Raw genomic sequence first — 25,480 nt, forward strand, 5'->3', positions numbered from 1 at the left:
ACTAGAGTGGTTGAAGCCATTCCCTTCTCCAGGGGATCTTCCCAACCCAGAGATCAAACTCTGGTCTCCCGCATTACAGGCAGATTCTTTACCACCTGAGCCACCAGGGAAGCCCTCCTATGACCTGACACCTTCTATTCTATTAGGAGAGTCAACCCAACGTCTAGTTTCTTCTAGCTCTGTTTCTAACTTGATATCTTGTCTGAAATCTCTGCTTTCTAGACTTCCCAAAGAGGAATTGAGCTTTGAACCAGGAGTTTAACATGAGTGTTACAGAATATAACTCACCGTCTTTAGATTCCCTTGTATCTACATGTCTAGATGGTGTTCTCTTAGTATTCTGGCCCAAGTCATTCTATTTCTGGGAATGCCTCCAGAAAGGTTATTCCTGCACATCAGCCACCCCTATAATGAGAAAGAAAAAGGTATATACTTGAAAATGTTCATGGGAAGCAGTAACCATAATGCTGAAATAATGGAAGTCAACCTAATGGGCAGCAGGGCAGCAGTTTGATGGAAAATCCATGCAGTTATCTAAATGGTAGTTATGAAGACAATCTGTGTGACATGGGGAGTGCTTATATCCTGAATAAAAAGAACAGAATGTGACCTCAGAACTTCATTATGATTACAGTAATTTATTTGAAAGAAAAAAAAAAACAATGAAAGGCTTGCTTTTTATGTTGATGGGATTGCAGGTGAAATTCATATCTTAATTTCCATTTCTTATAAGGTCCCTCCATAAACAGCAGGAGTGTTGGACAAACTAACAGAAACACAGAGAGAGCAAGTCTGTTTTCCCCCATTCTCCCACCCTGGCAACAAAAAAGAGCTGTGTCATGCTAACATTTGAGGTGGATTCTTTCACAAATTCCAAACTTTAAACCTTATTATTAAACAGCCATCAGTTTCCATCTAATATGTTGACAATCTCCCAAGTATGTTGGATTAAAATTTTTCTTTTAATAAAGAGATTTGAAATTCCATTCTAGTTGCCAGCCAGGTCTTTCAACTTCTTTAAAAAAAAAAAAGACCCACACTAGCTCCTCTCATCCCTTTGGCAACTATTTTATTTCCACATTGTCCCAGATTCTCTCCAAAAGCTCTTTCAGTTCAGCTTCGATTACCACTAACCCCAGAAACAGCTTCTATTAAGGTCACCAGTGACTGCCTGACTCAAAGGACAAATTCTGGTTCTCAACCAGAAACTCCCAACACACTTAAAACTGCCAACCTGCTTCTTCATGTCCTTTGGCCCTGGGGTCTCTGGCTGGACTGACCTCTCCCCTCCATCCTTCCCTCCTCACAGATGCTGCACTAACGCCCTCCCATCAGAATCACTGGTTTCCACCAAGAAACCCCAGACCTGCTAACCAGGCTCTGCCCCTACATCCTCCTTGGAGTGAGACATATCCATCCAACACACATGTGTCCAGCAGCTACTCCGTGCATTCTCCACAACAGCAGAAACCCCTAAGGAGGTGAAAATTAGTTCTTCGGGGCAAGCAAAAACCCCTACTCCTTCAAAAAGTGTATATTATATGGTATACAGTATACATACAAAGATAATACAGAAACCAATACAGAGTATATCTGTGGTATTAAAATTTCATGAGTGGAGGGCGATTAGGAGAAATGTCTAAAAAGACTCCTGGGGTGAGGAGCAATAGTGAAAAAAAAAGTTGGGAAATACTGTTCTGCCAGCATTCTTAGGTGCCAGGAAGACAGCAGTGGATGAAACAGACCAAAGCACTTGTCCTCATGTTTTGGGGGAAACAAACAAACAAGTAAAAATATACAATTTATCAGATGGTGATAACTGCTGTGGAGAAAAATAAAAGCAAGGAAAGGGGTTGGCAGTTCAGGGGGTGGGTGACTGTGCAGGGGGCTGCAACTTTAAGATTCATGTTGATGTATGGCAGGAAGCAACACAATATTGTAAGGCAAATATTCTTCAATTAAACATAAATAAAAAAAAAAAAAAAGAAGGTATCCCTGAGAAAGTGACATCTAAGTAAAGACAAGAAGCTGAAGGAACAGGCTGTGAGGTTATCTAGGGGATATACAGGCAAAAGGAACAGTACAAGCAAAGGCCAGGAGGTGGAGGTGTTTCTGGTACATTTGAGGTACAGGAATGAGACCAGTGGCTGGGGCACACCCAGCAAGGAAACAGGTAGCAGATGAAGTCAGAGGTTTGACAAGAAGTTCGATCTTGTGTGTGTGACCTAGTAGGCCATTGTAATGACTTGGCTTATACTCAGCGAGATGAGAATCCACCAGAAGGGCTTCAGTGGGGAACTGAAATAACCCAATTCACTTTTGAAAGATCCCACTGGCCACCAGGTTGAGAGCAGAGTGGGGGATGGAGGGGTGGTGGCAGGGAGACCGGTTAGGAAGCCCGTGCGGTCCTCCAGGTGAGAGATACTGGTGGCTTAGACCAGGAGGAGCAGTGGAGACAGCGAGACGCAGTCGGACTCTGAAGGCAGAACCAGCAGGTTTTCCTGATGGGTTCAACACGAAGCGTGAGAGTAAGACAGGAATTGAGGATGAGGCCAAGGGAGAATGGGACTGCCAGCAACTGAAACGAAGAAAGCTAAAGGAAGCAAGAGTGAGAAGAGGAGATTCTGAGTTCACTTTGGGACACACTGACATGCCTACTCAATACCCCAGTCAAGATGTTCAGTAGGTAATTGGAGGACATACAAGTGGGGGATTCAAGAAGAAGTCTGGGCTGGAAACATCTGTTTGAGAGTATTTCTGGTCAAAGCTATGATACTGTATAGAGCACTAGGGGGGAGAACGAAGAGGGAGAGGAGAAGAGGTCAAAGAACTGAGTTGTCCTCTGGTTGACTCAGGCGATGAAGATGAGCCAACAAAGCAGATCAAGATGGTGGCCAGGGAGGTAACAAACCCAGGAGATGGCAGTGTCTGGAAGCCAAGAGAAGAAAGTGTTTCCAGGAGCAGGGGGAATGAGCCACTGTGCCAAACGTAGACCGGGTAAGATGAGGAGAAAGATGGACCACTGGGTTTGACAGCTTGAAGCTCTTTGCTGCTCTACTGCTAAGTCGCTTCAGTTGTGTCCGACTCTGTGTGACCCCACAGACAGCAGCCCACCAGGCTCCCCCATCCTTGGGATTATCTAGGCAAGAACACTGGAGTGGGTTGCCATTTCCTTCTCCAATGCATAAAAGTGAAACGTGAAAGTGAAGCCGCTCAGTCGTGTCTGACTCTTAGCGACCCCATGGAATGCAGACTACCAGGCTCCTCCGTCCACGGGATTTTCCAGGCAAGAGTACTGGAGTGGGGTGCCATTGCCTTCTCCTTTGCTGCCCTGGGAAATGTATTAATAGTATTAGTGCAGTGGGTTCAAGAGAGAAGGTGGAGAGAAGGAGACCCTGAGAATGTAGGCTACTCCCTGAGAGCTTTTGCTGTAAAGGAAACAGAGAAAGGGGGTAAGAGCTGGAGGAGGACTTAAGTGAGACTTTCTTTTTAAGATGAGAAAAATGAGAGCATATTTGTATGCTGATAGGACTTATCCAACAGACGGGGAAACTGATACTGTGGCAGAGAGAGGAGATGGTGTGTCTTTGAGGCGGTGGGAAGAGATGGACGGTGGGGAAATTGGCCTAAGACAGGGATGCACCGGAGCAGACCTCTCCTGAGCACTGATCACACACTAGGTTCTCCTTCCATGATGTCATCAAATCCTCACAGATGTGAGCAAAAGATGGGATTAGTTATATTATTATTATTGTTTTTAATTAGCCGTGCCATGCAGCTTGTAGGAGAAAGCACTGGCACCCCACTCCAGTACTCTTGCCTGGAAAATCCCGTGGACGGAGGAGCCTGGTAGGCTGCAGTCCATGGGGTTGCTGAGGGTTGGACACGACTGAGCGACTTCACTTTCACTTTTCACTCTCATGCATTGGAGAAGGAAATGGCAACCCACTTCAATGTTCTTGCCCGGAGAATCCCAGGGACGGGGGAGCCTGGTGGGCCACCGTCTATGGGGTCGCACAGAGTTGGACACGACTGAAGCGACTTAGCAGCAGCAGCAGCATGCAGCTTGTGGGATCCTAGTTCCCTGACCAGAGATCAAATAAAGGTCCGCACAGTAGAAGTACCGAGTCCTAACCACTGGACCGTCAGGGAATCTCCTTAGTCTTATTTTTTCAAAGAAATCAAGGTTTAGAAAGTTCAGAGAGTTAGAAAAGAAGCTGAAACTGAATTTCTTTTGCCTAATTTCAAATGCCTGGTCCATTCCCAGGCTGCCCCATGGAGACCCTTATTTTACAGAGAGAAAGAGGGATCCATTAACCTGCTCACAGTCCCAGAGTGGACCTGAACCTGAGTGCCTGACTCCTGGCCCAGCGCTCCTTTTCTCATCTCTAACCAAGCTCTTCCTTCCTCCATGCCAAATGGTCACCTTTGCCAAGGCTATCACTCACATCTGGAAGGCAGTACTCACTTCACACCTTGTTCCTCCTGCTTTTTGTTTTGGTGAGGTTTACTGTCATTGTTATTCAGTTGCTCAGTCGTGTCTGACTCTGCAGCCCCATGGATTGCAGCACGCCAGGCTTGCCTGTCCTTCACTATCTCCTGGAGTTTGCTTAAACTCATGTCCACTGACTCAGTGATGTTATCTAACCATCTCAGATATAACTACATACTGTACATTTCATCCTTTTTAGGTGTACAGGTCTATGAATTCTGACTGATGCATAGAGGCATGTTAATACCAGCACAATCAAGATATAGAACATTTCCATTACCCCCCAAGTTTCCCTAATGCCCCTTTGTCGTCAGTCTCCTCCCCCACCTCTAATCCTGGGTAACCAACGATCCTTATCATTTCTGTCCTTATCATTTTACATTTTCCAGAATGTCATCTATATGGAATCATAAAATATGCAGCCTTTCGAATACACTTACTTTCAGTTAGTATAACACATTTCAGATCCACCCAGGTTATCATGCATACCAGTAGTCCATTTTTTGTATTACTGTGGAGAAATAAATGGCAACCCCCTCCAATATTCTTGCCTGGGAAATCCCATGGACAGAGGATCCTGGCAGGCTGTAGTCCATGGGGTCACTTATTTTACGGACAGGGCACAGCCTGTTTGTACATTCACCAGTTGATGGATATTAAAATGTCTCCAGTTTTTAGCAAATATAAATAAAGCCATTGTAAACATTTAGGAATAGGATTGCTGGGTCATATGTTAAGTCTATGGTCAGCTTTTAAAGTCTTGAAACACTAGGTATTCATATGTAAAAAAATTTAACCTTGGCCATACACAAAAAAATAACTCAAAATGGATCATAGACTTAACTGCAAACCTAAAACTAAAAAATTTCTAGAAGGAAAACATAGGGGAAATTATTTGTGACCTTGCATTGGGTAAAGACTTCTTAGATCTGACATGTAAAACATGATATATAAAAGAAAAAAATGATAAATTGGAATTCTTAAAAATAAGGACTGCTTTTCGAAAGACACTGATAAGAGAATGAAAAGACAAACCGCAAACTCAGAGAAAATATTTGTGAATTACTTATCTGATAAACGCCTTGTATCCAGCACGCATAACGAATTCTTGAAACTCAATAATAATAGTAATAAACAATTCAGTAAAAAATGCACACACAAAAGATATGGACAGACACTTCAACAACAACAAAAAAGATATATAGAAGGCAAATAAACTCACAAAAGGATGCTCAACATCATCAGTCATTTGGCAAATGCTAATTAAAGCTACAAGATAAACTACACTTCTATTTAATGACTACAATTTTAAAAACCTGCCAAGTGTCAGCAAGAAAGGAGAACAACTGGGACTCTTATACATGGTAGGTAGGGAAGTGAAATGGTACAGCTGCTGTGGAAAACACTTGGCAGTTTCTTATAAAGTCACACATTCAGGAGCTTTGTATGGAGGATGGGTTGACTACAAAGGGGAAACAGGAAGTCTGGGGAAATGTGGAATAGTTCTAATAAGATAAATTGATTGTGGTGGTGGTTACATGATTGCAAGCATTTGTCAAAATGCACAAAATTACATTAAAAAGAGAGAACTTTTTACTGTATTAATTTTACTTTAATCTTGACAATAGAGGGCAAAGTAAAAGTGAAGGCAGTGAGGCCACTGTGTGACTTTATACAACTTACTTCTTTATGCCTTCTTTTTTAAAATCAACACACTGAGCATATAATAGTACTTTCTTTATATTGTTGTATTAAGTGTGCTGATTTATGCAATATACCTAAAGCATGTGGCTCACATGCCATATAATTATTTGACTGTTATTTTTATTACTCACATATTTCTCTTTGAAGAAGTCTGGTGAAAAAAGGAAGGGTAATTAGGGGTTTGGGTGGTTGAAGGATGAGGAGACCTAGACACACAGAGTCATAGACAGATGGAGGAAATCAGTGATAAGGGAATGAAAAAGAGGGAGAGTAATGCTGAACCCACAGACCAAGCCTGTGCTATTAACATGGCATCGGCTGCCCGTTTTCATAAATAACTCCCTTTCACTTGTCAACAGCTAATCAAGTAATTTCTCGAGGCCAGAAGTGACTTGCTGGATTAATGACAGCCCCTCCGGAGATCAACATGTTCAAATCCTTCTTCTGTGTTGTAATCCTACACCTCAAAGAATGGAAAGAGGAACAAATTTACCTCCTAGACACAAAATATCCAATATCATTAAAGTGACAACTTCCAATTTTTATTTGAATGGTCTGCTCTCATCTTCAGCAAAGGAAAAGTCAGATTAGTGTTGGTTGGAAAATGGAGGGTTGTTATCAGAGTTCTGATTGGTCATTATAGACCTCAGGGAATTTTTATCAAACAAAGAAACTTGATAAGATCTAAGCATAATAAGCAGGGATTAGTGCCCTCCTGGGTAACTTTCTCACAACTGTAGGAATTTTAAGAGACTTCGTGAGAATTAATATGCTCCACGTGATATTGACTTTAGCTTCTGGCTTTTCTTTCCAGGAGGCGAATCAGTACAATTTCTTCTGCCTTTGTTTCGATTTGGTAACAACCCTCCATTTTCAAACAGGTTTCACCTACTTGCCCCGCCAGACATGAAGAGGTTGCTACCTATTCTACAGGTGCGGAGATAGAAGCAACCAAGGTTTTTGATAACTGCTAGTCAAAACCAAAGTAACAGCTGACCAAATATAAGAATAGCAGGTCAGATTGATTGAGATGTCTCAGAAGTTGGAATTTTCGGGGGGGCAAGTTATCGCAGACCAACTGGTTCACTCTGTACCCTCAGAACACAGGGCAGCATGGACCAATACAATCACTGACAACCCAGGCTCAGCATTTCAACACCCCGTGTGCCTCCGTCTTCCAAACAAAGCAGAGGCATTTTCTTATTTTATTTTTATCTATCTATCCATCCATCCAATTTCTAATTAATAAGAACTTTTCAAAACACAATCACAACACCTTTGACATAACCAACAACATCAATAACAGTTCTGTAATATCTAAAACTCAGTCCACTGTCAATTTTCGTTATTTTAAAAATATCTTTTATAAAGTTTTGTTCAAATTGCAAACAATCCCCACACATTGCATTTGGTTAGTATATCTCCTGAAGTCTCTTTTAATCTAGAACAGTCATGGGAACTTTTTGTCTTCATTTATCCTTTTGTGTTGTTTTTAATATTCATGTATTTATTGAATAGATAATGCATGCAGAGTGGTAAATTTTTTTTCCAAACTGAACTGAAAGGACTATAGTGGGGACTTCGCAGGTGGTTCAGTGGTAAAGAATCCACCTGCCAATTCAGGAGACGTGGGTCTGATCCTTGAACTGGGAAGATCCCACATGCCACGGAGCAACTAGGCTGGTGTGACACACTACTGAGCTTGTGCTCAGAGCCTGGGAACCACAACTACTGAGCTCATGTGCCACAGCTACTGAAGCTTGCGTACCCTACCGCCCATGCGCCCCGACAAGAGAAGCCACTGCAATGGGAAGCCCACGCACCGCAACTAGAGAGTAGCCCCCTCTCTCTGCAACCAGAGAAAAGCCCACCCAGCAACAAAGACCCATCCCAGCCACAAATACATAAGTAAATAAGAGTTAGGTGTTTAAAAGGTAATAATGAAAAATCTCTCAGTTTCCTTCCCCAGAAGCAATGTTACCAGCTTCACGTGTAATCTTTTAGAAATAGTCTCTGCCTAGACCTCCGTCTAGTCAAGGCTATTGTTTTTCCTGTGGTCATATATGGATGTGAGAGTTGGACCGTGAAGAAGGCTGAGAGCCAAAGAATTGATGCTTTTGAACTGTGGTGTTGAAGAAGACTCTTGAGAGTCCCTTGGACTGCAAGAAGATCCAACCAGTCCATTCTGAAGATCAACCCTGGGATTTCTTTGGGAGGAATGATGCTAAAGCTGAAACTCCAGTACTTTGGCTACCTCATGCGAAGAGTTGACTCATTGGAAAAGACTCTGATGCTGGGAGGGATTGGGGGCAGGAGGAGAAGGGGACGATAGAGGATGAGATGGCTGGATGGCATCACGGACTCGATGGATGTGAGTCTGAGTGGACTCTGGGAGATGGTGATGAACAGGGAGGACTGGCGTGCTGTGATTCATGGGGTCGCAAAGAGTTGGACACGACTGAGTGACTGAACTGAACTGAACTGAACTGAACTGAGACAAGCATGCCTGTCCCCAAGGCTCTAGCCTGGTGAATAAGAGTGGTCATAGTTCAAGTCTCTGCAACTCACTAAATGAAAGCCTTGGGCACATTACATCTGAGTCCCAGATGTTTCCTCTGGGAAAGAGAGGAAACTACTTGCCAGAGGAAAAAAAACTAATCATGGTACCTATACCGTGGCATCGTTGAGAGAATTAAATCAGATATGTGAAATACTTAAATTATTACTTGTTTCTATATACATCCTCCTTTGGCTTTTCCCCAAATGACAGAATCAGGCACTTTCTCTTTAGGTATGTTTTTTAAATTAAACATCACATTTTAATGATAAGTCCGTACCTGTTCTTAAAGATTCACTTCATTGTTTGAAATCATTGACTTACATTTCATTATATGGATGCCATATCGATAGACATGTAAATAATTTTCCACCTTGTGTTTTTACAAAAAAATGCTGCCATGATATGTACACCTATGGCGGATTCATGTCGATGTTTGAAAGAAAACAACAAACTTCTGTAAAGCAAATATCCTTCAATTAAAAAATTAATAAATTTAAAAAATGGTGCGATGAATATCCTTATGATATTCTATTGAATTCATGCGCAAAGCATCCATAGGATAAACTCCTGGCAGTAAAGTGCTGGGTGAAGGATACATGCATTTTAATGCTTTATAGTCATGTAAAGCCCCAAAGGAAGCTGTATCAATTTATACTCCTAAGAAAAGTACAGAAAGGTCTCCATTTCCCTATGCCTTAACTAACATAGGCTATCACTATATGTTTTCATCTTTGTAAATATGATTTGTGGAAAATGGTATCTCACAGACTTAATGTGCATTTCTCTTATTATGGGGCTTCCCGGGTGGCTGAGATGGTGAAGAATCTGCCTGTGATACAGAAGACCCAGGTTTGATCCCTTGATCAGGAAAATACTCTGGAGAGGGGAATGGCTACCCACTCCAGCGTTCTTGCCTAGGAAATCCTGTGAATAGAGGAGCCTGGTGGGCTTATAATCCATGGGGTTGCAAAGAGTCAGACATAACTAAGCTACTAACACTCACTTTTTTTTCCCTCTTATTATGAGATTGTAAAGGAAATATTGTGTAAGTAAACCTCAGTTCAAATGACCTGCCCAGGACTCCTGAGTGAGGACTCAGAGAGAGCACCGGGAGGGCACAATTTTGGACTCATAGGAAGTTGCAACGACAGTGCAGAGAGTACTATCATTTTGGGTATCCTTCACCTACGCTCCCCAGATACATTTATTTCTATTGATACACTGAGGGGTTGGTTCACAGTGACTGAATTTCCAAAATGATATTTAAAAACATGAACTTTTTTTGTCTGAGTGACAAATGAACATGAGCATCTTTAAGTGTAAGTACTCTCTCCTTTTTGTGTGTCTGCTTTTCAGTTACAGAGCAATTACTTAAATTTCATGGTAAAGCAATGTTTACGGGTCAGTCAATTCTTGGGGTTTTACATTATGGCATTTCAGAATTTGCTCCATTTTATATAAAAGGGAGTAGTAGTGTTAAGTCATTCAGTCATGTCTGACTGTGACCCTATGGACTGTAGCCATCCAGGCTTCTCTGTCCATGAAATTTTCAAGGTAAGAATACTAGAGTGGGTTGCTATTTCCTTCTTCAGGGGGTCTTTCCAACCCAGGGATCGAACCCAGGTCTCCTGCATTGCAGGCAGATTCTTTACCATCTGAACAACCAAGGAAACCCATTAATAAAAGGTAGATTTTTATACTTAAAAGAATGACCTTGTCTGTACTTGTGAAGAGGATGCTCCCTCTCTGATAGCACTAAGCATGTTTCATGTATGTCCATACGTTGTGAGTTATATCTTGCAAGTGGTGAAGAGTTTGTTCTGAAACAATGCACCTCCTTCTCCTGGTCGCTTTCAGACACATGATCAGGAGTACAGCGCTGTGGCCACAGGACATGTATTTGCACAGCTGACCACTTCCTCCTTGAGACATTTTCTTCCCTTGGCTTCCCTGCTGTTCAATCTGTGAATCTGCTCCTAATTCATAAGCTCTCTTCCTCTCTTGCGCCCATCTTTCCTCTAGCTGTAGCTTCTCCACAAGTGATAGCCATTCCCCTGGGTTTAATGACCAGGGCCAGGACTAGGGTGAGGCCATTGAGACACCTTGGTCATAGAAGTTAATGAGACATCTACGCTGGGCTCGTGCAAGTACAGGGTTGGCCCCAGAGTGTCACTATCTCCTTAAGCTTACCTTTTTGCTCTAGACACCTTGCTTTCCTCACCCTAGTTTCACCCCCTTCAATATCTCTGCCTGCTTCCTAGACCTCCAGGTACATACAACCTATTTGTCATCTCTACTTAGGATAGCTTAAATGCAACTCAAACTTCAAATATTTAAAATAGAACTCTTGCATCACCGCCCACCCCCATGGCCAAACCTGCTCCTTCTACTTGTCTATCCCACTCAATAGCATCACCATTTATTCAGTTACTCTAGGAGTTATCCTCAATTTCTTTCTTTCAACAAGTTTTATCTTCCGTCTCCAAAATACAATACAAATCTGACACCCTCTCACAGCCTCTGCCACTATGCCTTGGGCCAGGCCTCCATCTCTTATTACTGGAAACACCCATCCCCCAAATCCATCCTCAGGATCCCAGCTTCCACATGTACCCTCCCTCCATCCCTCTCCCCCTTAGACTCATGACTCTGCAAGGCAGAGCAATCTTTTTTAAAAATGTTTGTTTTTTTAGTTTTGGCTGTGCTGGGTCTTGCTTGCTGCAGGTGGGATTTTCTCTAATTGCAACAAGCAGGGGCTATTCTCTGGTTGCACTGCTTGGGCTTCTCACTGCAGTGGCTTCTCATGTTGCAGAGCATGGGGTCTAGGCGCACGGGCTTCATTACTTGCGGCTCCCAGGCTCTAGAGCTCAGACTCAGTCGTTGTGGCACACGGGCTTAATTGCTCTGCAGCATGTGGGTCTCCCCATGCCAGGGATTGAACTGGTGTCCCCTGTATTGCAGTGGACCACCAGGGAAGCCCCAGAGCTATCGTTTTACATCTTGGAGTAGATTATGTCATTCTCCTACTTAAAACCTTCCAGTGGCTTCCAGCTGAATTTAGCCAAAGGGCAGACTGCCTCCCACCCCCCTTACCATGGTCAACAGACCAGGATCTAGCAGGTGTAACAATATGATCCAAGTCTAGCAACCCCACTTCTGCCTCAACCTCATTCACCAGGAACCTGCACTGGCTCCCTTCCGCTTCAGCTGTGTTCCTTTCCCCTGGAATGCTCTTCCCCAGATCTCTATATAGCCACCTCCCTCTCAATATTCAGGTGTCAGTTCTGATGTCACTTTCCTGACCACCCCCATCCACTCATCTATCACTCAAAATCCCATCACCCTCTTTTATTTCTCCAAAGCATTATCACTATCTGAAAGTGTCTTGTTCCCAGTGCATAATAGCTGCTCAAAGCTCACGGGCTTGAAACAAAAACGTACCAGTTCAGCTGGGACAGTTCTTGATTGGGTCTCTCCCCGCTGCAGTTGAACAGCAGCTGAGGTTGGAGCCACCTGGAAGCTTTTCTGGGCTGGATGTGTAAGATTCTTTCCTCCTGTGTCTGGTGCCCTGGTGCTCCTCTGTGTGGCCTCTTTTCCCAGCAGAGAAATGGACTTCCTGCACAGCAGCTCAAGCCTCCAAAAAAAAAAAGAAGAAGTGGAAATGGCTGGTCCTGTTATAGACCAGGCCTGAAAGTGGCATGATGTACTTCTGGGTGTGTGCTAAGTTGCTTTAGTTGTGTCTGTTTGTGACCCCATGGATCATAGCCCACCAGGCTCTTCTGTCCATGGAATTCTCCAGGAGAGAATACTGGAGTGGGTTGCTATTTCCTTCTGCAGGAAATCTTCCTGATCCAGAGACTGAACCCATGTCTCTTATGTCTCCCACATTGGCAGGCGGGTTCTTTACCATTAGTGCCACCTGGGAAGCTCTGCCATATTCAAATGGTCATAGAGCAGTCATAGACCAGCCCAGGTTCAAGGGGACTGAGGAATAAATTCTACCTCTTATAGGGGAAGTAACATATATGTAAAAAGAGGCAAGGAATTGATGGGGGCCTCCTTTGGCAATAAACTGTCACATTCATTTATTTATCTATCAACTTCCATTAGGTTATAAACTCCACAAGACAACAGGGACCTTGTCTTATTTTATGGCTCTATTTCCAGCACCTAGAACAATGTTTGGCACACAGTAGGTGTTCAATAAATCAAGTTTGTGGACTAACTAAACTTATCCAGATTGGTTTTGCCTGGTTTGCTGATGCTAAGTAAGTTGATGCCTTACCAGATAAGAGAAATGCTACATTTATAAAGTATTTCATTTCCTCTGCAAACAAGAAAAACTTGCCCTGAACACAAAGTCTAGAAATAGATTTGGCATGTTTTCTAAATGGAAAATATTTCTTGTATCACCAGAAATTATTTTCCCACAGTTTGTGCTACATCAAAATATTGAAGTCGACTGAAAATACCCCATTCTTTAATCCTGGTGTGGACTAGATTTTTTTTTTTTTTTTTGTAGCAAAGGAAGTATAAAAATCTCCTGATGGTTGAATTCTCCCAGTTCTGAAAATGTCATTACAAGTTAAGATAGATTGAAAAAAAAAAAAAAAAAAGCCTACTGAGAAATGTCTTTAAAAGTTTGGTCATCAAAATGTATAGCTTTTGGTTATAAGACTAGCACTTGTTTATTTAAGTAATTACATATGACCAAGGGCAAAAAAAATCCCTCAAATTTTCCCCACTGCTAGTTTTTACTGGTGAGTTCTATAAAATAATACCATGTTTAAACCTTTTTGTAAATTCCTTGTAAATGAGTAAGTGAGAATGTATTAATTTGAAGGATTTTAGTGACTGCTGAAGTGAAAAAAAGAGGGATTTAATCTTTTAAATTACACTTGCAGATGACCTCTGATGACATTTCTCCCAATCTTTGTTTTGTCTTCAGTTTTCCCAGATTTGCTCAAAGCTATCCCAGTCAGTATTCACGTCAATGTCATTCTCTTCTCCACGATCCTCATCATTTTAACCCTGGTGGGGACAGCCTTCTTCATGTACAATGCTTTTGGCAAGCCCTTTGAAACTCTGCATGGTCCACTGGGGTTGTATCTTTTGAGCTTCATTTCAGGTAAGTACAAAATTCTACCTCTGAAGACAAATGGGCTTGTAAGTGTACAAAAGATATACCTACCCAAATGTAAAATGACAGTACATATATGTGGATGTTCACTGTGGCAGTATTTATGAGAGCAAAAGGTGGAGAAAAGTATAATTATCCAACAAGAGGGGAGGCGACAAATTCCTTACGGTAGTCTATCCAACTAGCTGGCATTGAATTGTTTTGAAGAAGATGTAATCGAAAGAACAAATGCTCATATAAAAAAGTAGAAAAAGCAGTATATAAGATTTTATAAAGATAAAATTAATTTGATTTCCTATATAAATATAGAGAATGTATACATATATTATATATATACTCTCCATATATATAGCCCCACCCCCATATATATATATATATATATATATATATAGAGAGAGAGAGAGAGAGAGAGAGAGAGTCTATTCTGTTGGTGGTAATCTCTGAGCAGTAAAATTATGAGTGTTTTTCATTTTTCTCATACTTTTTAATATTTCCAAATGTTCAGTAATGTGCATGTATCTATTCATAATCAGAAAAATAAATACAAGCCATCAGAAAAGAGTAGAGCCAGTGTACCCCCACACATGAGTTGCCATGTTCAGGCCTATAGGGACTTTGTGTAGCCTAAGTAGGTGTATCTGAACAAGTAAAACTCTAAACCCAGAAATTAGTTCATCAATAAACATCCTACTCAATAACTAAGGCTGATGGGAAACAATATAAAACCCAGTTCATGCCACAGGGTGTTTCCAATATATTTACAAGGAAGAGAAAGATACAGATGAGAAAATCAAAAGAGTCTAGCTTATACGCACCGCTCTTCTATGGGAGGTCTCTGATTTCACTCCACTCCAAACTCGCAGAGACTCAGTGTTTGTCCTGTCCCCAGGAAGCGAGTAATTTTATTAGTGACTTCACAGACAGACAGGACAGAATACAGCTCACACTAGTGAATGCTGTATTGAAGATCCATATTAGACTCTTTCTTTGCAGCTTGCCCTTTGGCTGCCAGCTCCCCCTCCCAGCCTAGCCCCCAGGCCCCTTCTCTCTCTTGACACCACTCACTTCTCCCTGCACAATTCAACTCTGGTCACCAACTTGCACAGCTCCTTCTCTATCAGACAAACCCATGCAGTTAACAGATGCTCACGCATCTTAGAAAGCAGTATACCAGCCTCTATCCATGGTAACCTAAGCACAGTTTGTTACTCCCCTGGACTCTTGGGCTTTTTAATCAATAGAAATTGCTCAGAGGCCAGAGGAGGCATCCAGGCAGGCTTTATGGCGACTTGTGCTGAAGCATGAGGGAGTAAAGAGAAGTAACAGGTGTCCTTGCTTGCTCCCTGAGTTTATAGGGAGCTGGTTCCTTAAATGGGATGAGAATTGTGGGGGGAGGTGGATCTGTGGGTCAGGCTGGAGAGGTGGCCTAAGTGGTCTTCCCACCCCCTCGGGGTGCTGTGTGCAGGGGTCATGAGGAGTACCCTGCTTTTGTTCCCTGAAACTCAGAAGTGGCAGCTGAGCTTTGGCCTTTTTGTATTTTACTGTTCATAATTTGCCCCAACTGCCCACGCATGCAGTGATTTTTAGTCCCTTAGAGTTTCTTCACATCCTGTTTCTCAAAGAGATATTTGTCCAGGTGCAAACACTCTAGTAAAATGTCCTGGGTCTCAGCCTGTCTCAACTTCTTGGGGTCTTACCCCCTTTCAACATGCGTGCATGTATGTTTCTCAGTCAAGAACACTAGAGGGGGTTGTCAGGGAAATCTTCCCAATCCAGGGATTGAACTCAGGTCCCTGGCACCACAGGCATTCTTTACCACTGAGCCACCTGGGGAGCCCTTTACCCCCTCTACATCTTGCTAATCAATTATTTACCCCACTGAAGTAGCTCTCTCTCTAGTGAGGGTTCTGCTAAGATAGTTTCCATATTTTTCACACGTACACAGCACAGTTTCAATTGTGCAGCAATGATTACCCTATGGCAGCAGTGTCTAAGTCCTTCCCATCTTTGGTACTCTCACACAAGCCTCCAGCATGGGGCTCTGCACACAGTAGACACTTCAGTACATATGCACTGACTTGGCAAAAGCAAGTCCAGAACGAGATGTGAAGCTGGTCATGTAAACAGCACAGGTCAGAGAAATCAGATTCGAATGGGACAGAATTAGCAGAGGAGGCCCGTAGAGGTGGTGGGACAGGCTCCAGAGAGATAGGATAGAACAGTGCAAAGGGAGGCCAAGGCCTCTGCAATCAGGGCTGAGGGGCAAGAGCACAGGTACAAGGTACAGACAGACAAAGACAGTGATTCAATCCCAAGGGAAGCCCAGGTTAAAAGCGGGTATTGGGGTTACTTCACCCCCACCCCACTCAGCAAACCGAACTGGCAGATCTGGATGGCATGCTATTTTAGTGGAACTCCTTGCATCAGCCAAGGGCCAACTAGACCACAGGATACGTACTAACTTATCAGAGGGAATATAATGTTCCGCAGTGGTTCTTCAAGTGGAGTCCCCAGACCAGCACCATCTGCATCACCTGGGAACTTAATAGAAAAGCAAATTCTCTGCCTTCACCCCAGACCTCCTGAATCAGACACTCTGGAGTGGAGCCCAGAAATCTGTATTTTAGCAAGCCCTCCAGGTGACTCGCAACTTCCCAGGTGGCACAGTGGTAAAGAATCTTTCCGCCACAGCAGGAGACACAAAAGACTGGGTTTGATACCTGAGTCGGGAAGATCCCCTGGATGTAGAGATGGCAATCTGTGCCAGTATTCTTGCCATGGACAGAGGAGCCTGGTGGGCCACAGTCCATGGAGTTCCAAAGAGTTGGACGTGACTGAGCATGCACACCAGGTGACTCTGCTGAAAACTCAGGTTTGAGAACCCATGGCCATAGGGAGTTGATTACACAGACGTTAGAGGATTGAAAAAAGGAGACCCAGAGGTAACTCAGAGATGGCAATGTCAGAAAGCAGTGGCCATCCCTAGGGCTTAGAGAATCCAAGGAAGAGTTTAGGGTTACCAGAACCTTGAGGCTGGAGGAGAGGCCCCAGGGCACTGGGTCTCAGCCCTCTGAGGAGGTGGCACTGTCCCTTGAGAGGATGGCACTCTCACGGGACACCAGGGGGCAGCTCTGGGAGTGTGGAAAGAGCTTGGGAACTCCCCAGTTGCTGCCTGGAACAGCGCTAGCCCCATGACAAGACCAGCCAGACCTCACTTCCCTGCCTGCTGCCCTCCCTGTGGGCAGAACAGCCAACAAGACAGAACCCAAGTATGGGGAGTCTGGAGCCAGCATCACAGGGTAGAGGAAAGAAGAGTTGGTCTGACGCCGAAACACAGCAGCTTATTAAGTGGCACAGCTATCTCACACTCCGGCTTCTGAATGAAAACTGAGAACAGCCCATTTGGAAGACAAATTATTTGACAGTTCTAATGGACGACCGAACTAACGGTATTTGAAAAGCAGGATGACTCAGAAGGATGCAGAATTTAATCCAAGTCCCAGTTCTTATCTTGGCTTTTGGCCAAGTCCAATCCAAAGAAAGCCTGAGCGCAGAAATATATGCGGGAACACAGGCCCTGTACTTATACTGTATCGGATTTATCCTTGAACTTATTGCAAAAGCAGGTGGTCAATGAAGTTTTGTGGATGAGAGAAGGAAGAGGGTGAGAAAGGAATGGGCCAGCTACAGACCGGCCTCTGGCAGAGGATAAAGGCCCTGTGTTGCCAGATTATCTGCTTTCTTTAAGTCCTAAATTTTTATTTTTCAAGGGGATTTATGTATTTATTTATTTACAGTTTGGCCCAACCATGAGGCATGTGGGATCTTAGTTACCAGAATAGGGATCAAAGCCATGCCCCCTGCACTGGAAACGCAGAGTCTTATTAATCATTGGCCCACCAGGGAAGTCCCCAATTTCTTATTTTGAAATGCCAAAAATTTCAACAAGTTTTTAAAAAACTCCGTGACAACAAAAGGTATGACGGTCAGATGGACTGACACTTTGTGACCTCTAGAGGTAACAGGCCATTCTTGAATCACAGACTACTCCATTCTGTTTGGTCTACCTACAGTACCCGGAAGCCCCTGGAGGTTTGGAAAAGTTTCTCTAAAGCTGTAACAGTCACAGCGACTCCCAGGTTTAAGCCCCACTTGTGGAAAGATGGGGATTTCACAGCCCTTATCGCAGACACTCAGAATGTAAGCCAATGGAGCATACACTCAGAGGTTGGAGCTTGTGCTGGGGGAGGAGTCCCTTAGTGCCCTAGGGTGCAGGGGTGGGGGTGGGGCGGTGGGGGTCACACGTCACTAGAGACTCCTCCCCCGGGGCAGCTCCCTTCTGAGTGGCCTCCCCTGTTTCTCTGCCCAGGTGGCCTCCCTCACAGCCAGCAGAGAAAAACTCCTTCCCTTTTTTTCTTCTCTTGCTCACCCTGGCTTCCTCAGGACCCCCCCTTCTCCTTCCCCGTGCTATGTCATGCCAGGGCTATTTCTTCAGCTGTCCACCTCCCTGCTGGGTGGGAGCCCCAGACTTGGCATCCTGAGGTGTGAAGACAAGAGAAGGGGAGGGAAAAGAGCTCTTCCTGTTTGTCTGTCTGGGACCTTGCACGCTGCCTGGAGTAACAATGCTGTGAGCATCTCCTGGTGTGTCCTGATGAGCTGCGTGCCAGACCCTCTGGGGAAAGGAGGAAAGGGAGCCAAGCTCTGGGTGAGGCCAGCAACGGTGCAGTCACCACAGCTTGCTGGTCTGTACAGTCCAGCATCCTGTTGCCATCCTGGACCAGAAGTACCTCCCAATTCTCATGGCCTCCAGCCCGGCTCATGATCCTCAGTCTCCTATTATCATTCTCTCATGAAACCACCCAAGTCAGTTAATTCGCTTTTTCTCATCTTGTCAGTTATAACCTAGATCTGAGATATAACACTAGATTTCCTAATGGTCTCCCACAGTGCATTTTGGGGCTTCCCAGAAAGGGTCAGTGGTAAAGAACCAACCTGCCAATGCAGGAGATGGAAGAGACACAGGTCAGATCCTGGGTTGGGAAGATTCCCTGGAGGAGGGCATGGCAACCCACTCCAGTATTCTTGCCTGGAGGCTCTCATGGACAGAGGCACCTGGCACACTACAGTCCATAGGGTCACAAAGGGTCGGACATGACTGAAGCAATTTAACACTCATGCACAGTGCATTTTGGACAGTGATTCTCTTCCTGGACAGTGTATTAGAATCACCAGAAGAAAGTTCTAAACATACTGGGACTTCCCTGGTGGTCCAGTGGTTAGGACTCCACCTTCCAGTAACGAGGATGCAGGTTCAATCACTGGTTGGCGACTAAGAACCCACATGCCTCAGGGCCAACAAGAGAAGCCCATATCCTGCAACTACAGAATCTGTGCACGCATGCTCTGCAACAAGAGAAGCCCACGCATGGCAATGAGAAGCCCTTTCACCATGACTAGAGAAAGTCTGCATGCCACAGTAAAGACTCAGAGCAGCCAAAAAAAAAAAAAGTTCTAAATATACAGATGCTGGATCCAACACCACACTAATTAAATTGGAATCTCTGGGGGTGGAGGCTAGGCACTGATCTTTTTAAAGGTTTCTAATGCAGAGAAGGAAATGGCAACCCACTCCAGTGTCCTTGCCTTGAGAATCCTAGGGACGGGGGAGCCTGGTGGGCTGCCGTCTATGGGGTCGCACAGAGTCGGACCCGACTGAAGCAACTTAGCAGCAGCAAAGCAGAGACATTACTTTACAATAAAGGTCCATCTAGTCAAAGCTATGGTCTTTCCAGTAGTCATGTATGGATGTGAGAATTGGACTATCAAGAAAGCTGAGCACTGAAGAATTGATGCTTTTCAACTGTGGTGTTGGCGAAGACTCTTGAGAGTCCCCTGGACTGCAAGGAGATCAAACCAGTCAATCAGAGAAGAAATCAGTCCTGAATACTGTGATGCTGAAGCTGAAATGCCAATACTTTGGCCACCTGATGCAAAGAACTGATTCACTGGAAAAGACCCTGATGCTGGGAAAGATTGAGGGCAGGAGTAGAAGGGGATGACAGAAGATGAGATGGTTGGATGGCATTACTGACTCGATGGACATGAGTTTGAGTGGACAGGAAAGTCTGGCGTACTGCAGTCCAAGAGTTGGACACAAGAGTTGGTCACAAAGAGTTGGACATGACTGAATGACTGAACTGAACTGAACAGGTGATTCTAATGTGTGACCAGAACCACTGATACAGGTGCATGTATTTCATTTATTCAACAAACCCTGACTGGGTGCTGCCATGAACCAGCCATTATGCGTGGGTGCTGGTGTTACCACAATTTGCAGGCATACTGTCCTGCCCTCGTGGAGCCAACCATCTAGTGGTTCAACAGAAGTGTACACAGGGAATTAAAGGTCACAATAATCACAATAAAGGTGATAAACAGACTGCCATGATGGAGAATGAAGGGGAGGGGAGATCAAGTCTTAATACAGTGGTTGGTGAAGGCTTATCCAGGTAGCTGAGTTCTAAAGATACAAAGCTGAGAACTCTCAGAGAATTTCCCAATGAGAGGAGAAAACACATATGAGGAGATGCTAGGGAAAGAGGCCAGCATGCTGTAGGCACTGAAAGAAGGCCCATGTGGCCAGAGGGTAGGCAGTGAGGGGAAAATGGCCAAAAAATACAAAGAAATTAGAGAGATCAGCTAACATCAGTTAATGTCAGACCTCAAAAGCCACTGTAAGTCTTTTAGAATTGATTTTAATTGCACAGAGAAACTTTTTTGAAAGGCCTTAAGAAGCTGTCTGATAGCTGATTTACCTTTTAAGAAATAGCTGGTGAAAGAGTAGGCTACTGCATTGGAGATGGAGAGAGATGAATGGATTCTAAAAACATTTTGAAAGTAGATCCAAAATGCTTTGCAGGCAGCTTAAGCAATTAGTAGACAGTGGTGGCATTAACCAAGATGAATAAGTTAGGGGTGGAACAGTCTTAGAGTTCAGGGCAAAAAAGTGGTGGGGAGAGGAGCTTAGTATTAGAAATCAAGAATTCTATTTAGGGCCCGTCAAGTTTGAGATCCTATGAGATGTTCAAGAGGACATGTCAAGTAGACAGTCAGATATATGAGTCTGGAACTCAGAGAAGAGGTCTAGACAAAAAACATAAATTTAGGAGTTGTCAGGATATACATATTATTCAAAGCAATGAAAATGGATGAGATCATCTAGAAAGAGAATGTAGATACAGAAAAATTGGCCTAGGGTCAATCCCATCAGTTAGTTCTGGGGTTGAGAAGAAGGAGGACCCAGGAAAAGACACTGACCAGGCCTCTCTGGAGATGAAGAAGGAAAATCAGGAGATGTGGTATCCTGGAGGCTACAAGATGGGAAAGTTTCAAGAGTACAGGTCAACAAGAGAAAACGACCTCATAGTTACCAAAGGGGGAAGGTAGGGGGAGAGGGATTAATTAGGAGTTGTGATTAACAGATACTAACTATATATAAAATAAATTAACTACATTTAATAAGTATAAAACTATATACATATAAAACCATATATAAAATAGATAAACAGCAAGGTCCTACTGTATAGTACAGGGAACTATAGTCAAAGTCCTGTAATAAATCATAATGGAGAAGAATATGAAAAAGACTACATACGAATATATATATGTAACTGAATTACTTTGCTGTACACTAGGAACTAGCAATGGCTCAGACAGTAAAGAATCAGCCTGCAGTGTGGGAGACCTGGGTTTGACCCTTGGGTTGGGAAGATTCCGTGGATGAGAACACGGCAACCCACTCCGGTATTCTTGCCTGGAGAATCCCCATGGACAAAGGAGCCTGGAGGGCTACAGTCCATGGGTCACAAAGATTCGGACACAACTGAGTGACTAAGCACAGACAGGAACTAACACAACATTGTAAATCAACTATACTTTAATTAAAAGTTAAAGAAAAAAACAACCAGTACAGGTCACCAGTGAGCTTTGTGAAGAGGAGGCCACCTACAAGAGTCAATGGGAGGGAGGTGAGTGTGGCCAGGGAAGGCAGAATGGGGAAAACAAGGTGGAAACCCTTCCTTCAATGTTCACAATATAGTAGGAGAGAGATAAATGTGCTCAAATAAAGGAGATAGATAGAGAAATAGAGGGAACCCAAACAGAAGGAGTGGAGCATGGAAGCAACCAGACCTGTAGTTTCACACAGGAGAACTGACTATATAAGTGTATGCCTTTTCTACCTTCCATTCAAGAAATTTCCCAATTGATGACACAGAGTCTAACTCCCATGTGCATGTAAGAAAGCAGTTTACATGGAAGACTTGCCAAGGACCCATGGTAGAATATCCTAGGCAGTTCAGTGAATATTCTCTGAGGATGCTATTAAGTGCATTGATTCATGCCTTTTAGAGGTGATGAAAACCACCAAAGTGTGGACTTCTTGCAAATTGTACTTATTCTATCTTTTTATATGCAGCATCATGTTTGAGTTACACCAACCAAGGTAAACAATGAAAATACCACTTTTCTTCAAAAAGGGGATGCTCCTAATATGGGAGTAATTAATTAGGATAATTGTAACCATCGCATGGAACATTAATAAGCACAGTCATATATAAAATACGAAGACAGGAAAATAAAGAACAGTACAGAAATAGGAAGGTGGATAGATCAGTTTCAGGATTAATAATATCCTGGCCTCTCTAACAAGTCTGTGTGCATATGTGTGTATGTGTGTTTGTGTGTGCGTGTGTGTGCCAGCTAAGTCGTTCAGTTGTGTCTGACTCTTTGTGACACTGTGGACTGTAGCCTGTCAGGCTCCTCTGCTCATGGAATTTTCCAGGCAAGAATACTGGAGTGGGTTGCCATTTCCCACTCTGGGGGATCTTCCCGACTCAGAGATTGAGCTCAAATCTCCTTCAACTCCTGCATTGGCAGGCAGATTCTTTACCACTAGCGCCACATGGGAAGCCCTGTAATAAGTCTAGGGCATATTTTTCTGCAACTGTTAGTTGAAAAACCAACTGCAACTTATTTCCACATTAATCCTTATGGAGGAGCTGTTGTTCAGGGTCTGAGAAAGAAATCAAGGATGTCCAGGCATCAAAGCTACAGAGCCTGAGGAGGATAGGATTGGTTGTAAGAAAAGTCAGCAACAAAAATACTCCACTAGTTTCTCGGCATATACTTTGGAAGGAGTTCACAGGAGGGAGAGAAGTAATGTTAGCCAGCTTGTCAAGGCAATGGGCAAGGAGTTTTGTTTAGATGTGCAGGGTACCATCTGAAGGGCCAGAGTCATAGTGAGGGGATGCACTCTAGTCATTCATGGTAAGGATTCAGTAGAAGGACTGTTTAGATCACTGAGCCCAGGGCCTGGCTGTGTGTGATCTCCTGCAAGGAGACCCTCAGTCTTGTCCTAACACAATTGCAAAAAGACTCCTGTCTGTTCAGAATGGTCACTTACGTCTTCCCTCTGTTTCATTTAAGTTTTTTTTTTTTTTTTTGGTCTTAGCATTTTTTTTTTAATGTTTGTTTTTACTTTATTTTACTTTACAATACTGTATTGGTTTTGCCATACATTGACATGAATCCACCACGGGTGTATTTTGGCTGCACTGGATCTTCATTGCAGTACAGGCTCTTCATTGCAATACAGGCTCTTCATTGCAGTACAGAGGTTTTTTGTGACACAGGGACTTAGTTGTCCCACGGCATGTGAGATCTTAGTTCCCCGACTAGGGCTCGAACCCACGTCCACTGCATTGGAAGGCAGATTCTTAACCACTGGACCACCAGGGAAGTCCTACCCTCTCTTTCATTTAGAGTCAAAACCTAAGTCCTTTCTACGACTTTCAAAGTAGCACTTGCTCTGCCCACCACAAAAACTGCACACATGCCTCATGTCTTACTCCTCTCTGCCTGGTTCTCTTCTAAAACCACTTGGTTCCTTTGCACTCACTGTTCCTTCTGTTTGCAATGCTCCTCCCCTCAAATACCTGTCTTCTAACTTCCCGTCATCTCATCTCTGAGACCTCCCCTGGCCATCTCTCTTCCTTGCTTTATTGTATTCTCCTTAGTACACATCACACCCTGATAAACTATAGAATGGACTTACTTATTTTGTTATTGCCTCTCTCTCCATTCTCACCACCATTAAGGTACGTATCCCATCAAGATAGGAATTTTCATCTGCTTTTGCGGGAGTCGGGATACTATGATATAGAAGACAGTATCTCATTTATTTTTGGCCATGCCACGTGGCATGTGGGATCTTCGTTCTGTGACCAAGGACCAAACCCATGTCCCCTGCATTGGAAATGCAGAGTCTTAACCACTGGGCCACCAGGGAAGTTCCTCATCTGCTTTTTCAGTGCTGTATCCCCAGTACCTAGAACAGTTCAGTAAGCATCCAGTAAGTTTTTGTTGAATAAATGGATAAAACAGAAGCAGCTCTAAACATCTTCTAGTAACAAATGACCATCTACTTTTCTGAAAATCGATTTAAATTAGACAAACATGGTGTTTTAAGACCATTTCTTCTTTGCACGAATCATTCTCACTCACGTGACACCTATAAAACTGAAGTTAGATATGGGCCCTGCAACTCTCTATGACAGAAGACACACATTACAGAAGAAGGGGGAAAGCTGAGCCTCACTGGTATTATGAGCGCTGAAGAACTGACGCTTGTGCACTCTGGAGCTGGGGAAGACTCTTGAGAGTCTCTTGGACTGCAAGGAGATCAAACCAGTCAATCCTAAAGGAAATCAACTCTGAATATTCATTGGAAGGACTGATGCTGAGGCTGAAGCCCCAGTACTTTGGCCACCTATTGTGAAGAGCCATTGGAAAAGACCCCGCTGCTGGGAAAGATTGAAGGCAGGAGGAGAAAGGGGTGACAGAGGATGATATGGTTGCTTGGCATCACCGACTCAATGGATGTGAGTTTGAGCAAACTTTGGGAGATAGTGAAGGACAGAGAAGCCTAGTGGGCTTCAGTCCATGGGGTCGCAAAGAGTCGGACAAGACTGAGCAATGGAACAACGGCAGCTGGTATTATAACTTCATCCACACCTGCTATTTAGAAACACATGACCAAATGGCTCTCATGATAACCTCAATCTATTCTTAGGGATTAGCTTGCTTTACTAGTCTAGATGGTAGCCACTGGTCTCTAAAGTAGTCTGGAACTGAAGCAGTTTCCTTTTGGGGAAGAAATCATGGCCAGAGATCTCACCAAAAATGATTTTCTAGTGAAATTACATAATTTCACAGAAAATTAGCACCTACACCTGAAAAGCTGTGGTTTTCCTACCACTGTGTATCATCTCTTAAGTCTCCTTAAAGAAGGAAATTTTCAAGAGGAAATAGAATGCCTCTAAGAGTTGCCATTGCACGGACGGAAAACTTTTCTCACTTCCCTTCCAGGTTCTTTGCTTGGTCTCATAATTAAATTGATAAAGGCAGATTAACAAGAGAAGACCAAATTTAATTTCGTACTGGAGCTCATAAAATATGAGACTCGAAGAACTGATGCAAGCAGGCAGCTTTTACATCTTTCAGACAAAGAAACAATAATTTGTGA

At 43.6% G+C, this 25,480-nt stretch overlaps 1 protein-coding gene across 2 annotated transcripts in view; it reads left to right on the top strand.

The window, feature by feature from the left end:
* CLRN1 (clarin 1) overlaps positions 1 to 25,480 on the top strand; it is a 44,803-nt gene that overhangs the window by 13,434 nt on the left and 5,889 nt on the right. The window contains exons 2-4 of one of the 2 annotated variants that reach the window (XM_068984956.1): positions 13,705 to 13,884; positions 18,591 to 18,621; positions 19,668 to 19,678. In XM_068984956.1, coding sequence (XP_068841057.1) covers positions 13,705 to 13,884; positions 18,591 to 18,621; positions 19,668 to 19,678 — 222 coding nt within the window. The remainder of the gene's footprint in view (positions 1 to 13,704; positions 13,885 to 18,590; positions 18,622 to 19,667; positions 19,679 to 25,480) is intronic. The other variant, XM_068984958.1, reaches the window with a different exon arrangement.

This window comes from Capricornis sumatraensis, chromosome 1, assembly GCF_032405125.1.
Source record: "Capricornis sumatraensis isolate serow.1 chromosome 1, serow.2, whole genome shotgun sequence".
Lineage (NCBI taxonomy): Eukaryota > Metazoa > Chordata > Mammalia > Artiodactyla > Bovidae > Capricornis > Capricornis sumatraensis.